General features: G+C 50.0%; 1 protein-coding gene across 5 annotated transcripts in view; it reads left to right on the top strand.

Moving 5' to 3' along the window:
- ubr2 (ubiquitin protein ligase E3 component n-recognin 2) overlaps positions 1-13,639 on the top strand; it is a 34,182-nt gene that overhangs the window by 4,945 nt on the left and 15,598 nt on the right. For 3 of the 5 annotated variants that reach the window (XM_064317792.1, XM_064317791.1, XM_064317788.1), the window contains exons 2-25: positions 389-648; positions 1,500-1,578; positions 3,063-3,173; positions 4,072-4,202; positions 4,498-4,636; positions 5,124-5,186; positions 5,950-6,070; positions 6,333-6,440; positions 6,537-6,625; positions 7,224-7,322; positions 8,040-8,203; positions 8,799-8,898; positions 9,270-9,398; positions 9,698-9,881; positions 10,175-10,236; positions 10,426-10,536; positions 10,688-10,753; positions 10,837-10,959; positions 11,118-11,181; positions 11,448-11,572; positions 11,952-12,004; positions 12,098-12,200; positions 12,597-12,645; positions 13,326-13,480. In XM_064317792.1, coding sequence (XP_064173862.1) covers positions 389-648; positions 1,500-1,578; positions 3,063-3,173; positions 4,072-4,202; positions 4,498-4,636; positions 5,124-5,186; positions 5,950-6,070; positions 6,333-6,440; positions 6,537-6,625; positions 7,224-7,322; positions 8,040-8,203; positions 8,799-8,898; positions 9,270-9,398; positions 9,698-9,881; positions 10,175-10,236; positions 10,426-10,536; positions 10,688-10,753; positions 10,837-10,959; positions 11,118-11,181; positions 11,448-11,572; positions 11,952-12,004; positions 12,098-12,200; positions 12,597-12,645; positions 13,326-13,480 — 2,688 coding nt within the window. Of the gene's footprint in view, positions 1-388; positions 649-1,499; positions 1,579-3,062; positions 3,174-4,071; positions 4,203-4,497; positions 4,637-5,123; positions 5,187-5,949; positions 6,071-6,332; positions 6,441-6,536; positions 6,626-7,223; positions 7,323-7,389; positions 7,489-8,039; positions 8,204-8,798; positions 8,899-9,269; positions 9,399-9,697; positions 9,882-10,174; positions 10,237-10,425; positions 10,537-10,687; positions 10,754-10,836; positions 10,960-11,117; positions 11,182-11,447; positions 11,573-11,951; positions 12,005-12,097; positions 12,201-12,596; positions 12,646-13,325; positions 13,481-13,639 lie in introns of all 5 variants that reach the window. The other 2 variants (XM_064317793.1, XM_064317789.1) reach the window with 1 other exon arrangement.

Here is a 13,639-nt window from a genome sequence, read left to right as displayed (position 1 = left end):
AGGTAGGAATCCATCAAGGGGCTCACTAACCAAGCCCATTTGGTCCATTAAGCATACGCAGATGCAATGCAAGAGTTTGGCTATCATTTACATTACATTGAGGAACTTAGCAGATGCTTTTATCTAGAGCCGCTTACAAAACTGTGTACGTAACGGTTTACGCAAGGAGCAGGGCTTGTGCACAGTCATCTAAGTACCTTCAGACCTGTCTGCTACTTAAAGCAATACAAGTAGCAGGCGGGTTTCAGGGTATTTTGTTAGTTGTTGTGTAATTAGGGCTAGTGAACCAAAAATGAATGCTTGAAGATGTCATAAATAATTATTGCGGGTGAACTTTGTAACCTGGACAACAGAAAGGTAACTGCTGTCATGTCTCCTCTGCTTATAGAAATGGCTCCAAGTGACCGACCTCCCTAAGGAGGTCTACCAGCATCTGGCCTGTTATGTGCCCAAAATCTACTGCCTGGGGCCCAACCTGAACCCTCAGAGCGAGGAGCTCCTGGCCCAGCTGCTCCTGCAGGCCCCGCTGGAGTGGTACCTGTGTGGGGAGGATCCGTCCACCGGCCTGGCCAAGTTGGAGCAGAGCAACCAGCCCTCCCAGCTGTGCGGCCATGTCTTCAAGGTGGGAGAGCCCACCTACTCCTGCAGGTATGAGGAGCTTCTTCTGTGCACGCACTCACGTACACACACACACACACACACAGGCTGCACACATTGTCCCCACATGCCCCCACCTGCCCCTGTGCACACACTGTTCCCACACACACGTGCGCTCACGCACACACGGGCCACGCACACTGTCCCCACATGCCCACACCCACCCTTTGTACTCCCGTACACACACCCATGCACGTGCCCCCCACAAACATACAATGTCATACCTATGGGTGTCGCATGGATATAGGCATTGAGTCAGCAGTCACTGCTGCGTACATGAAGCAAGAAAGTGAGATTTGCATTTACTGTTCAGTCCTGGCCTGTGTTGCCATGTTCCTCATGGTTCAGTGTTTGTGATGATGTGATGCATAGGACGGTATGACGCATGTTGAGACAAGCCTGTTGGCGCTTCATTTCTTTCTATGAAAATGCGCATGAAAGCATTTGCATACATGGTATTTGACTGCCTAGATCTAACGTTCAGTCTTCTAGGTCAAAGCTGCAGATGACTTGGTAATCTTCTTTAGCCAGAACACAAGACAAGCTCTACTGCGCTGACCTAGTGAGACTCAGCCGCACAGTTGGTGTCTGGGGATTAGGTGAACGGGGTCAGGAGGAGCAGATCTGTCCCTTGGCCTTCAGAGGTCAATGCCATGGTGATGCAGAGCTTAGAACCACGCTGCAGTGCTGCCATGACAACGGGGGTGGCTGTTCCCATTGTGGTTGACCGCTCTGCAGTGAACATTTCTCCATGCTTCTCTCACTGTATTCTACTGACTGTACATTGTGTGCTCACCCTCCCTCCATTTTTCAGTCTGTTATTCTTTCTCTTTCACCTCCAGGGAATGTGCAGCTGATCCAACCTGTGTGCTCTGTATGCAGTGTTTCTTGGGAAGTGTACATAAAGAGCACCGCTACAGGGTAGGAACCCCGACATGCACGCACACACACACTCGTACACACGTACACACACGCACGTGCATACACGCATGCACGCACACACACTCGTACACACATGTACACACACGCACGTACATACACTCGTACACGCACGCACACACACACTCGTACACACACGCACGCACACACACACTCGTACACACATGTACACACACGCACGTGCATACACTCGTACACACATGTACACACACGCACGCACGTGCACACACGCATGCACGCACACACACTTGTACACACCTGTACACATGCACGCACACACACACACACACACACATCCCGTTTGTAGAGAATGGCGAGTGCGGCCTTAGCTTGTCTCTCAGTACTGAGCGTGCTCAGTCCGACCACTCAAAGTATGAGGAGCCAGGAACAAGCGCTTTCTCCAGCCGCAGGCCTGCCCCCGCCCCCGCTCTGCAGTCTGAGTGCTGGGAACACGCAGGCGTCCAGGCCCACTTGTGTCTGAGTGCTGCTGATCTGTAGTGTACGGGAGCTCAGCTGCTCTGTAGAATCCCTGCTGGATCAGGCTAATCAGCCAATCCTGCGCTGCGTCCAGGAGGGCCAGTCCTTCATTCTCAGGATCGCAGTTATACTGTGGGACCTTACAGACGCACCTGCCGTTTCTTTCATACTGTCACTGCTTCAGTTCTCTGCTTTGAACAAAACAGCATCCCTTTATTCAGAACAGATGCTCAGAACAAATGGCTGTGCTAGATATAATTATGATTTAAGCAGCGTCTGAAAAGGTCCAGAAACGTACATGATGTGTTTCAGTTAGCACACGCTACTCTATACATTTATTTTTGATGTTTATGTGGCCACATTTTCTGCCCTTTTCTGAAATTTGCCTTTGTTTCTTTTCTGTGTCTGGTAAATCGTTTTAATACATCCTGTGAATCTACTTTCCTGTGTGTTCTGTATTTAGAGTAAACTATTTTGTTTCTCGTTGTCTGTGTTGGGGATGTCATTTTCTGTGTGTGTGTACGTGTGCGTGCGTTGTGCGTGTTTGTGTGCGTGGACGTGTGTGTGTAGGTGTGCATGCGTTGTGCGTGTGTGTGTGCGTGTGTGTGTGCTTGTGTACGTTCATGCGTGCGCGTGTGTGTCTGTGTGTGTGCGCGTGTGTGTGTGTGTATGTGTGCATGCGTTGTGCGTGTGTGTGTGCGCGTGTGTGCATTCATGCGTGCGTGTGTGTGCGTGTGTGTGTCTGTGTGTGTGCGTGGACGTGTGTGTGTAGGTGTGCATGCGTTGTGCGTGTGTGTGTGCTTGTGTGCGTTCATGCGTGCGCGTGTGTGTGCGTGTGTGTACGTGTGCATGCGTTGTGCGTGTGTGTGTGCGCGTGTGTGCGTTCATGCGTGCGCGTGTGTGTCTGTGTGTGTGCGTGTGTGTGTGTGTATACATGTGCACTCGAGACTGCGGGGGGAATATTCCAGTATCCTTTGTCTGTTGTGCAGATGACGACCTCTGGGGGAGGGGGCTTCTGTGACTGTGGAGATACAGAGGCCTGGAAGAAGGGCCCTTACTGTCAGAAACACGAGCCCAACATCAGCGACGCCTCGCAGGAGGTGAGCCAGGGGCCGCTCTCAGCTCAGCAGAACCCCGTACCTGGGTCTTACCCTCACACCGTCACACCAGACACAGCTAGTGAACCAATTACATCTGCTTTCCATCGCCTATGGTACACCCTTATCCAGAGCAACTTATGATACGCAGTCCAACTGCGTTAGGACAGAGTAAATAAAAGCCGTAGTACTGGATAATAGGATGAAATATAGCTCAGGGGAAGGCTTAGGACTGTTTCAGTTGTAACTAACATTTTCCTATGTCTTAGTAATGACAACCATAGTGGCAAAAGACCCCAAATACCCCTCTGCCCGATTGGAGGTTGGTTGACACAGTCTGATTGGCTGACGTTTTTAGGGACTGCGTCATTATTAGTAGCGGTATTTTTAGGGATGGCATTATTATTCACTTGGCAAACAGGACTTGCAGGATGCAGGTTATAGAAGGACAGCCTTACAGAGAGTCACGTCAGGATACAGGAAGTTCATGTCCTTTATAGGGTTGCAGGAGAAAACCCGCAGGGACAAAGTACAGCAACACTTTAAGTAACGCAATAAAGCCTGAAGCTAAACAGCACAGAATAGCAATAGCATAATGCAGAAGTATGCATTACATTTATTAACAGCCACGTCAGACCTTTCCTAATTGAATTGGAGGAGTTGTCATTTATACTGCACTGGCATTCAGAACGTTCTGCACAATTTATGATGTTACAGCAAATTTCAGGCAGGGTGAGAGCAAAAGGGGCCTTTGTATTATAACGGGGCTTAGTGTAATGTACCTTGAGCCAATGCAGTGATTGGCTGATTGACTGGAAACGTTGCGATTGGGTTAGGGCCAATCACCTAGGCGACTGGACGATGTAGCTCCCGGAGACTCACCCGGGTGTTTGTGTTGCAGGACCCTCTGGCTCACCTGTCCGCTGACATGATCGCGCGCACCTACAACGTGTTCTCCATCGTGCTGAAGTACGCCGTCGACATGCTCACCTGGGAGAAGGAGGACGAGCTGCCGCCAGGCCTGGAGCCGCCGTACGTACACGCTGCCGACTTCATCTGCGTGGTCCGTAATCCAGAGAAAGGTTGCGCGTACCCTAGAGTTCTGGGCTATGACGGCTGTCCTTTGCATTAGCGTGCATTAGCATGTACGCTAGCATGTACGCTAAGTTATTTCCCAGGCGGGTATTGGCAGGCTAGTTATACTAAGGGTCCAATAAAGTGCCTGAAAAGCCTTTTTTTTTCAGCATTGCTTATGTTTGGTAAGAAGCCCAGGAGTGTGGTACCCTCCTGTGATGTTGACTGATTCTGTTGATTGTCTTGCTTTCAGGGAGCGAGGGGACACGTACTACTGCATGCTGTTTAACGACGAGGTGCACACCTATGAACAGGTCATCTACACCCTGCAGAAAGCCGTCAGCTGCACCCAGAAAGAGGCTGTCAGCTTCGCCACCACAGTGGACAGAGATGTGAGTCACTGTGTGCGCGCGCGTGTGTGTGTGCGTATACACAGGCGGCCATATCGTTGCATATCCAGGCTCAAGCATCTATATAGTTGAAATGCAGTGAATTCTGCTGCTGTAGTCATACCATGGTGTGTACTGTACTTAATCGTTAAGTCTCAGTCCCTGGCTTCTGGGTATAGTGAACGTGCATCCATGAATGTCAGATTTTACAGCTGTACAGCTGTAAAGCTTGTCACAGAGCTGCTCCACACTTTAAATTTACTTCCACGCTAGATTTCTTTTAGAACCATGACAAATATACCTGCCTCATAGCTACTTCTCAATGTCCGTGTCAAGTGTGTGAACATTGCATGAACACACATAATCCTCCATCAAAGCACAGAGTTGTGAAGGTATGCAGAATTATCATTGCTTTTGCTAATATGCTTGTGTGTGTGCTTGTGTGTGTGTGTGTGTGTGTATGCGCGCGCGCGTGTGTGTGTTCTTCCAGGGGCGGAAATCGGTGCGTTACGGGGACTTTCAGTTCTGTGAGCAAGCCAAGTCAGTTATTGTGGTGAGTGTGCTTTAAAAACAAATGGGCTAATTTTGATGTCAGATACCCTATAATCCTATAACACTATTGAATGAGCGATCACGGTTATAGTTGTAGATTTAGTTTTTCCAGGCATCCACTCAAGATTGAAAAGTTCAAGAAAATGGTAATTTTAGCTTTATTGAACTTATCCATCCACTTTCACAGGTTTATTATGCTTTTATACAGAGTAACAATTATTCTACACATTTTCTACTTCACCACCGTCAAGTCAGAGCTGTACTTACTTCATTGAATAATTTGAATTTAGCTATTCAAGGGATGGGCGAAAGACGAATGTGTATTCTGCCACCTTGATGGCCCTTTATGATCAGTTTGCTAACAGTGTGTGTGTGTGTGTGTGTCTGTGTGTGTGTCTGTCTGTCTGTCTGTCTGTCTGTCTGTCTGTCTGTCTGTCTGTGCATGCTTTTGTGCTTGTGCGTGTGCGTTTGTGGTTGTGCTTGCCCATGTATGTGTTTATGTGTGTATGTGGTTGTGCTTACACGTGTGTGTGTATGTGGTTGTGCTTGCACGTGTGTATGTGTTTGTGTGTGTGTATGTGGTTGTGCTTGCGCATGTGTGTGTGTGTATGTGGTTGTGCTTGTGTGTGCGTGTGTGTGTATGTGTGGTTGTGCTTGCGCATGTGTGTGTGTATGTGGTTGTGCTTGTGCGTGTATGTGTGTGTTTGTGCGGTTGTTCTTGTGTGTGTATGTGTTTGTGTATGCGCGCATGTGTGTGAGCGCAGAGGAACACCAGTCGGCAGTCCAAGCCCCTGCGTGTGCAGGTGATGCACTCCTCAGTGGTGGCTCACCAGTGCTTCGCGCTCAAAGCTCTCGTCTGGCTGGGCCACATCATCAGCTACTCAGGTCAGCTCCTCTGCTGCTCACTTCCTGTTTACCCTGCCACTTCCTGCCCCTCCTAATCAGCTCTCATCTCTGTGTTCTATTAATAAAACTCTGAATTACTCTGCAAATACTCTAAGAAACACATAGCACAGAGCTATTATCTTTTACTTAGTGTGTATGTGAGTGAGTCTGTGAATATGCGCCTGCATATATCCCAACTGACAGTCCAGTTGCGTGTGTGTATGCGTGTGTGCATGCATGTGTGTCTCTCTCTCTCCACCAGATGCACTGAGGAGGATACTCTGTCAGGTGGGCCTTCAGAAAGGCCCGGAAGGCGAGTACTCTTCGCTGGTCGACACCCTCATGCTGTGCGACTCTAAGATGTGGAAAGGTGAGAGTGCGGGCCTCCGACACGCGGAAGGTAGGAAAGCGGCCTCTGTAGCGCAGTCGGACAGGAAGTGACACGCTGTGTGCTGTGTTTCCCCAGCCGCGCGGAACGTCTACCACCAGCTGTTCATGAGCAGCCTCCTCATGGACCCCAAGTACAAGAAGCTTTTCGCCATCCAGTTTGCAAAAGTGAGTCCCCTCCTGCTTTTTCATGTGTGTGCGGAAGTACTGTGTGAAAGACACCATTAGCATGCTAAAAAATCATTGAATAGGCCCAATCTTTATTGATTAGAGCTTAACTGTTGAGAGTAGCAGCGTAGTATTGAGACAGTAAAATTGTGAGATTTATCCTTTTTAAAGGGGAAAATGAATTACATTCGTCAGCGTGCGGTGACTTGGCTGCATGCTAAGCCTCGATGGCCGCTTGTTCTGCTATGAAAGGTGCGGGGCGGGGTTGGAGGGGGCGCAGTGCGCGGCCTGGTCCCTGCTGTGCCCCCGTATCCCTGGCTTACGCCCCCCTGTTTGTCTGATGTGCTGCAGTCTGACTGCTGTGCAGAACCCCAGACTCACCGCCATCTGATCAGCTGACCTGAAATCGCCCGTACGGCTCGCTTTCCTTTTCCGGAGGGCGTGGCCGCTCACGGCAGCCCCTGAGGCTTTGGGGAGGGGTGGCGAGGGGGGATGGGGAGCGGGTGAGGTCAAGGGTCAGAGGTTGGCTGAGAGAAGGACGCTGGGTGGGCGGCAGCCGGCCTTTGACCTGGAGACGAATGTCGTCCTTGTTGTTTAGAATTACCGGCGCCTTCAGACAGATTTTATGGAGGATGATCACGAGCGTGTAGTGTCAGTGACCTCTCTGTCTGTCCAGATCTTCACGGTCCCCACAGTGGTGAGTACTCAGTCACCCCACACACGCATACACACTCTCTGTCCTCTTCCTCTGCTTCCCCCATTAGAATTATGAGCGCTTGCAGAGCGACTATGTGAAAGACGACCACGACAGGGAGTACTCCATCACGGACCTGTCGGTGCAAATGTTCACCGTGCCTTCCCTGGTGAGTACGCGCGCGCGCGTGTGAGCCTGCGAGCGGGAGCCGGGGAGGACGCCGCCCTTCCCGCCAGACCGACGCGTCTCTGGGTGTGAACTGACGCAGTAGCTAACGGTATCCTCTGTTTGTCTGTGAGGAAACGTTGAGAAGGCGGAAGCTAACGAAGAGCTGGAGTGCTTGGCTGACGTCCCAGGCATGACATAACATACCATTCTCCTCACCCCGCGCTGTGGAGATACCCAGGGAACGGCTGTAGTCCACACACTGACCTGTTTCTCTCTTTTGTGACCAGCTTCCTCAGCCGTTTAACCTGAATAGCTGGCATGGCTCCTGTGTGCTCCTCTGATTTGATTCAACCTTAGATGTTTTTCAGCACCCGGGTTTGGAGCTTTCTAATGAGACTTGATTGCCTCTGAGAGTCCCTGCCGTTGATTGCAGTGAGAGGGTGACCCCCGATCCCTGTGACAGAGTGAACTCTGACCCCTGTGGGAGGGTGAACTCTTAACTCCCCACGAGAGGCTGAGCTCTGACCCTTGACCCCTCGCCCCACCCGCCAGGCTCGCATGCTGATCGTGGAGGAGAACCTGATGACCACCATCATCCGCACCTTCGTGGACCACCTGCGCCACCGCGACCTGCAGGGCCGCTTCCAGTTTGAGCGCTACACCGCGCAGCAGGCCTTCAAGTTCCGCCGCGTGCAGAGCCTCATCGGGGACCTCAAGTAAGAGCGCCTGCGGGGGCTGTTCGGCTGCGGGGTCCGTCCCTCTCCCAGCGGCCTGTTTCACGCGCGAACGCGAGGCATTCGTGTAGCATTGCGCCTTTCAGGGGTCTCAAAGGGCTGCTTGGGTGTACCGCTTTCCTCAACCCTCACCTGCGTGGCAGCCATTTTGTGCCAGAATGCTGACACATATCGGCTAAGGTGGAGAGGGGTGGATTTTTTAAGGCAGCTATAATGGACAATGATTGGATGGCCGAATAAAGAGTTACTCATTTGTGGACAAGTTGGTGCCTGAGGAACCAAGCTGAGGCGCTACCTTTAAATAGTATTGTTAGGTGTACATTGTAGGAAGTTAAGTGTTTCCCCACAAATATGATATTTGTTTAAAACGTATTGCGTGTGAGTATGTGTGTCTGTAGGTTTGAAGAGTTCTGAATGTGAGTCCAGAATTGAGCAGAGCAGCTGTGTCTATTTGTACAAGCTTAAATGGAAAACTGTGTGTGCACCTGTGCATGCAAGCTTGTGTGTGTGTGTGTGTGTGTCTGTTTGTCTGTGAGGTCTGTGCCTTTAAACACTGAATCTCCGTGTGTGTGCACAGGTATGTTCTCATCAGCCGGCCGTCAGAATGGACTGATAAACTCAGGGAGAAGTTTCTGGAAGGGTTGGACTCCTTCCTGGAGCTGCTGAAGTGCATGCAGGTGAGCCACTGAGGAGTACAGGGAGAGGACTGCTGTGTTCGAGGATTAGTGTGAATTCACCTCATCTGGTGAATTCCTACTACAATTTGAGTTGATTTAAGGAAAGAATTGAAGGAATTGTTGGTGGGAGGAACACTGAATTGAAATTTGCATTTGCTGAATTGTTCTGAGTTTGGGATTGAGATGAACTGAAAAGGAATTTTAGAGATTTGTTTTAGAAAATAAATTGACAGATTTTAAGGGGATATGGAATTTAATTGAACTGTGATTGACCCTAAGGCAGGGTAGTGTATTTTTATATATTGGGGAGGTTAGTGTACTTATACAGAGGCTGACGCGGTTCCGGTTCTGGTTCTGCTTGTGTCTCCCAGGGTATGGACCCGGTGGTGCGGCAGGTGGGACAGCACATCGAGATGGAGCCGGAGTGGGAGGCGGCCTTCACCCTGCAGATGAAGCTCACGCACATCATCTCCATGATGCAGGAGTGGTGTGCAACAGATGTGAGCCACACGCACGCTAACACATGCTAACACATGCTAACATACGCATTCACTCACACAGATACATGCTAACTTGCCTACCTTCACTCACCCAGATACACACTAACACATTTACACGCACATTCACTCATACATACACACTAACAGACTTGCGCACTTTGCACACACATACGTACACACAAAAAACACCCCATTCAAGTGCACCCCCCTTAAAAACCAGCCACTTTCCTGTGCTCAGGTCAGTAACGGGTCAGTTATGGGTCTGAGCCCCTGACTGTTTTCGCTCTGCGTGTTCTCAGGAGAAGGTGCTGGTGGAGGCCTACAAGAAGTGCCTGACCGCGCTGACGCACTGCCACAGCGGCTTCACCGACGGAGAGCAGCCCATCACACTGAGCATGTGCGGACACTCGGTGGACACCATCCGCTACTGCGTGTCCCAGGAGAAAGTCAGCATCCACCTGCCCGTGTCCCGCCTGCTCGCAGGTAGCTGCTGTTCGTTACTGCTCTTCACTGTGGTGACGCGTATTCCGGAAGCTTCTGGCTCAAGCCCAGCTCCGCTCTGAGCCCCGTGTTCTGATGTCGATCTGGTGAATGAATGATCTCACAGCCTGTAACCTGGGCCTACATATTCCTGGGTCCATGTTCATGACCCCTGCCTTTTACATTGAGTAGAGCTGTTTCGGTTTGTGGCAGGCACTGTTTTTATGATTCTGACCTGATGAGTGTTTGGGTGTGGTCACTGCACTGTAAAGAGTGACTTTTGTTTGTCTCCTCAGGTTTGCACGTTCTCCTCAGTAAAACCGAGGTTGCCTACAGATTCCCCGAACAGCTGCCCCTGGTGAGAACACCTCTGCACCTCTGTCTCCTCCCCCTTCCATTTGTCTCTTCCTCCTGCTCTCCATGGCTCCTCCCCTTGCCCTCCTTGTCTCCGCCCCTTGCCCTCCCTGTCTCCCCCACCTCCGTGTATCGTGGTGTTTCTTTCGGTTTGTCAGAATGTCACAGTGAGACCCTCTCCTCCTTTCCACAGAGTGAGCTGAGCCCCCCCATGTTGATAGAGCACCCTCTGCGCTGCCTGGTCCTCTGTGCCCAGGTGCATGCTGGGATGTGGAGGAGAAATGGCTTTTCATTGGTCAATCAGGTGAGCCGTGATAGCCATGCACTGTGTATTTGTTTCTTTAGTACTGCAAAGACATTGTACGTGCCCATGTCTGGTGGATAGCAGGATGTCCTGACCATTTCTGACTGTCCTCTAAAGGCTGGTATCACCTGACATGTGCCCTTTGTTACAGATTTACTACTACCACAATGTGAAGTGCAGGGTGGAGATGTTCGATAAAGACCTGATCATGCTGCAGGTGAGTGGGGTGTTCCAGCAGGGTTGTGTAATAATCACATGAAGGCAAACCCAGTTCAACCAACTACTGTCTGTGTCCTCCAGGCCGGAGCGTCCATGATGGACCCCAACCACTTCCTGATGATCGTACTCAGCCGATTCGAGCTCTACCACATCTTCAGCTCGATCGACTGCAAGAAGAGATACAACAGAGAGAACTCCAATAAGGTGCTGCCCCAAAGCGCCCTCTGCTGGCTGCTCAGCTGTGTGCATGCTCTGTGTGTGTGTAGGTGTCCCCATTAGTTTGGAATATGGGAAACTGAAGGCTGTCAATTTGGAGTAGAGTTTAGCTTGTTTGTGTGTCTGACTGAATTATCCTCCGTCAGGATTTGCTCCAGCAGAATAACACACTGATAGAGGAGATGCTGCACCTGGTCATGATGGTTGTGGGTAAGTTTGTTTTTCTGTGCCATACAGATGTTGTGTGTGTGTGTGTGTGCGCGCGCATGCACGCATACGTGCACACTGTACTGGGGAAGTACTGCGTGTGTGTGTGTGTGCGTGCACTGTACAGGTGAAGTACTGCGTGTGTGTGCGTGCGTGCACTGTACAGGTGAAGTATTGCAGGTGTGTGTGTGCGTGCGTGCACACAGATGGCGTGATGCGTGTGTATGCGTGCTTACGTACAGATGGCATGACGCGTGTGTGTTTTTCAGGAGAGCGCTTCTCCCCTGGGATTGGCCAGGTGCAGGGGACTGAGGAGATCAAGCGGGAGATTATTCACCAGCTGTGCATCAGGCCCATGGCTCACAGTGAGCTGGTCAAAGCTCTGCCTGAGAACGTGAGTGACCTGCCCGTCTCCCACCTGTCTGCCTTACACTGTGGTCTCTAGTGTCACCATAGAGACACAGGGAATCAAAGACCCTTTTAACCTAGTCAAGATTTATAAAAATACCAAAATTTTACTATTTTTTAATATTTTAATATACTGAAACTTTACAAATGAGAGCCTCTGTTTCCCATTACACTTTAGCAGTGTTTGCCATGTAAACATATTCATGTTATAGAAGACTGTTTAACATGTTAAAAATGAATAGTGTCCTTCTGTGTGACTTGTCTGCCACCTGGTAGCGAGCTGCAGAACAGCAGAATGAACGGTTATGAAAAATCTAATTCCTGTTGGTGCCTGTTTGGACACGACTGTCTGGCTTTCTCTTCAGGAGAATAAGGAGACGGGGATGGAGAGGGTGATTGACTCTGTCGCCTCCTTCAAGTAAGTTTCCCCTCCCTCTCCGCGTGTCTGAGTCTGCTTTTCCTTCTTGTTGCCCCGGGCGACGGCAGTAACCCTCCGGTGTCTGTGTCACAGGAAGCCGGGGGTGACGGGCAGGGGTCTGTACGAGCTGAGGCCCGAGTGCGCCAAGCAGTTCAACCTCTACTTCTACCACTACTCCCGCGCCGACCAATCAAAGGTGTGAATCCCCACCCTCCGCTTCTTTTTAACCAATCAAGGGTGTCAATTACAGAGCCTCCCCTCCTCTTTTTTACACAAACCCTTTGAGGCATTCAGAGAGTATCATTGTTTGATAATGACTGTAAAAGGAGGGGTAGAGGAACGTTTAAGTGAGTATTGTGGCCTTTCTTAGTGTTTACATGTTTTTATCTGTTATACTCATGTTAGATGCCTCATGTTAAAATACATTTCATATGGACCCTGGGAAGACTAGCTGTGCTTTTGGGCACAGCTAATGGGGATCCTAACAAATAAACAAAATACATACGTGATACAAATGAAATTTCATTTGTCTGTTGTGTTTGATTGGTGGAGTTATTGATTGATATAAACCGGGCTTGTGTGTGTCGCACAGGCAGAGGAGGCCCAGAGGAAGATGAAGAGACAGAATGGAGAGGACTCAGGTACGCATTAGCACCTGACAGGCTCAAAGGGGGAAGCAGGAGAGTAAGCATGTGTGTGAATGCCTGCAGAGATCGTGCTCAGCCAGGTCCAATGGCAAGGCCAGAAGAGGTTAACCGTGTGGAGCTGTAAGATGGGTTTTTGGGATGTTATCGTGGTGTGCTGGCCATAGAGGTTTGTTGTGTGGGTGTAGTGGATGGATGTGTTGAGAAGGTGTTTATTTTCTAGTGTATGTACCTGCCATAAAGCCTGACTGTGTTCAGTCAGCTGAATCTAATTATCAATTCCATTTGATTCATTGGTTAATTGAGTAACTAAGCAGGCAGTTACTTTTTCACATGGGTTTTTGAATGTTTTTCATTTAATAAATTAAATGATAATGTTCACGGCACTGTATTCAGTGTGTGTGTGTGCAACTGTATCAGGTGTAACCGTGTCTGTGTTGGATAGTTACTCAGTGTGTGTGTATGTGTATCAGGTGTACCTGTCTGAGTGTATAATAGTTACTCACTGTGTGTAGGTGTATCAGGTGTATCTGTGTCTGTGTGGAGTAGTTACTCTGGGTGTATGTAGGTGTATCAGGTGTACCTGTGTTTGTGTAGAGTAGTTACTTAGTGTGTGTGCAGGTGTCTCAGGTATAACTGTGTCTGTGTAGGGTAGTCACTCAGTGTGTCTGTTGCAGCTCTGCCCCCGCCCGTGCTGCCCCCGTTCTGCCCGCTGTTTGCCAGCCTGATGAACCTGCTGCAGTGTGACGTGCTGCTGGGCATGCTGGGACTTGTGCTGCAGTGGGCCGTGGAGCCCATCGGGGGGCACTGGTCTGAGTCCATGCTGCAGAGGGTGAGTGAGAGGGGGAGGGAAGGGTGTGTGTGTGTGTGTGCGTGCGTGCGTGTGTTTATGAGGATGTGTGTATGTGTGTGTGCATGCTTGAGCATGTGCGTATTTTTGAGGATGTGTTTGTGTGTATGTATGTATGTGTGTGTGTGTTTGTGTGTATGT

The sequence above is a fragment of the Anguilla rostrata genome, chromosome 18 (genome assembly GCF_018555375.3).
Source record: "Anguilla rostrata isolate EN2019 chromosome 18, ASM1855537v3, whole genome shotgun sequence".
NCBI lineage: Eukaryota > Metazoa > Chordata > Actinopteri > Anguilliformes > Anguillidae > Anguilla > Anguilla rostrata.
Note: the sequence above shows the minus strand (reverse complement) of the source record. Positions and strands in the feature narration are given on the sequence as shown.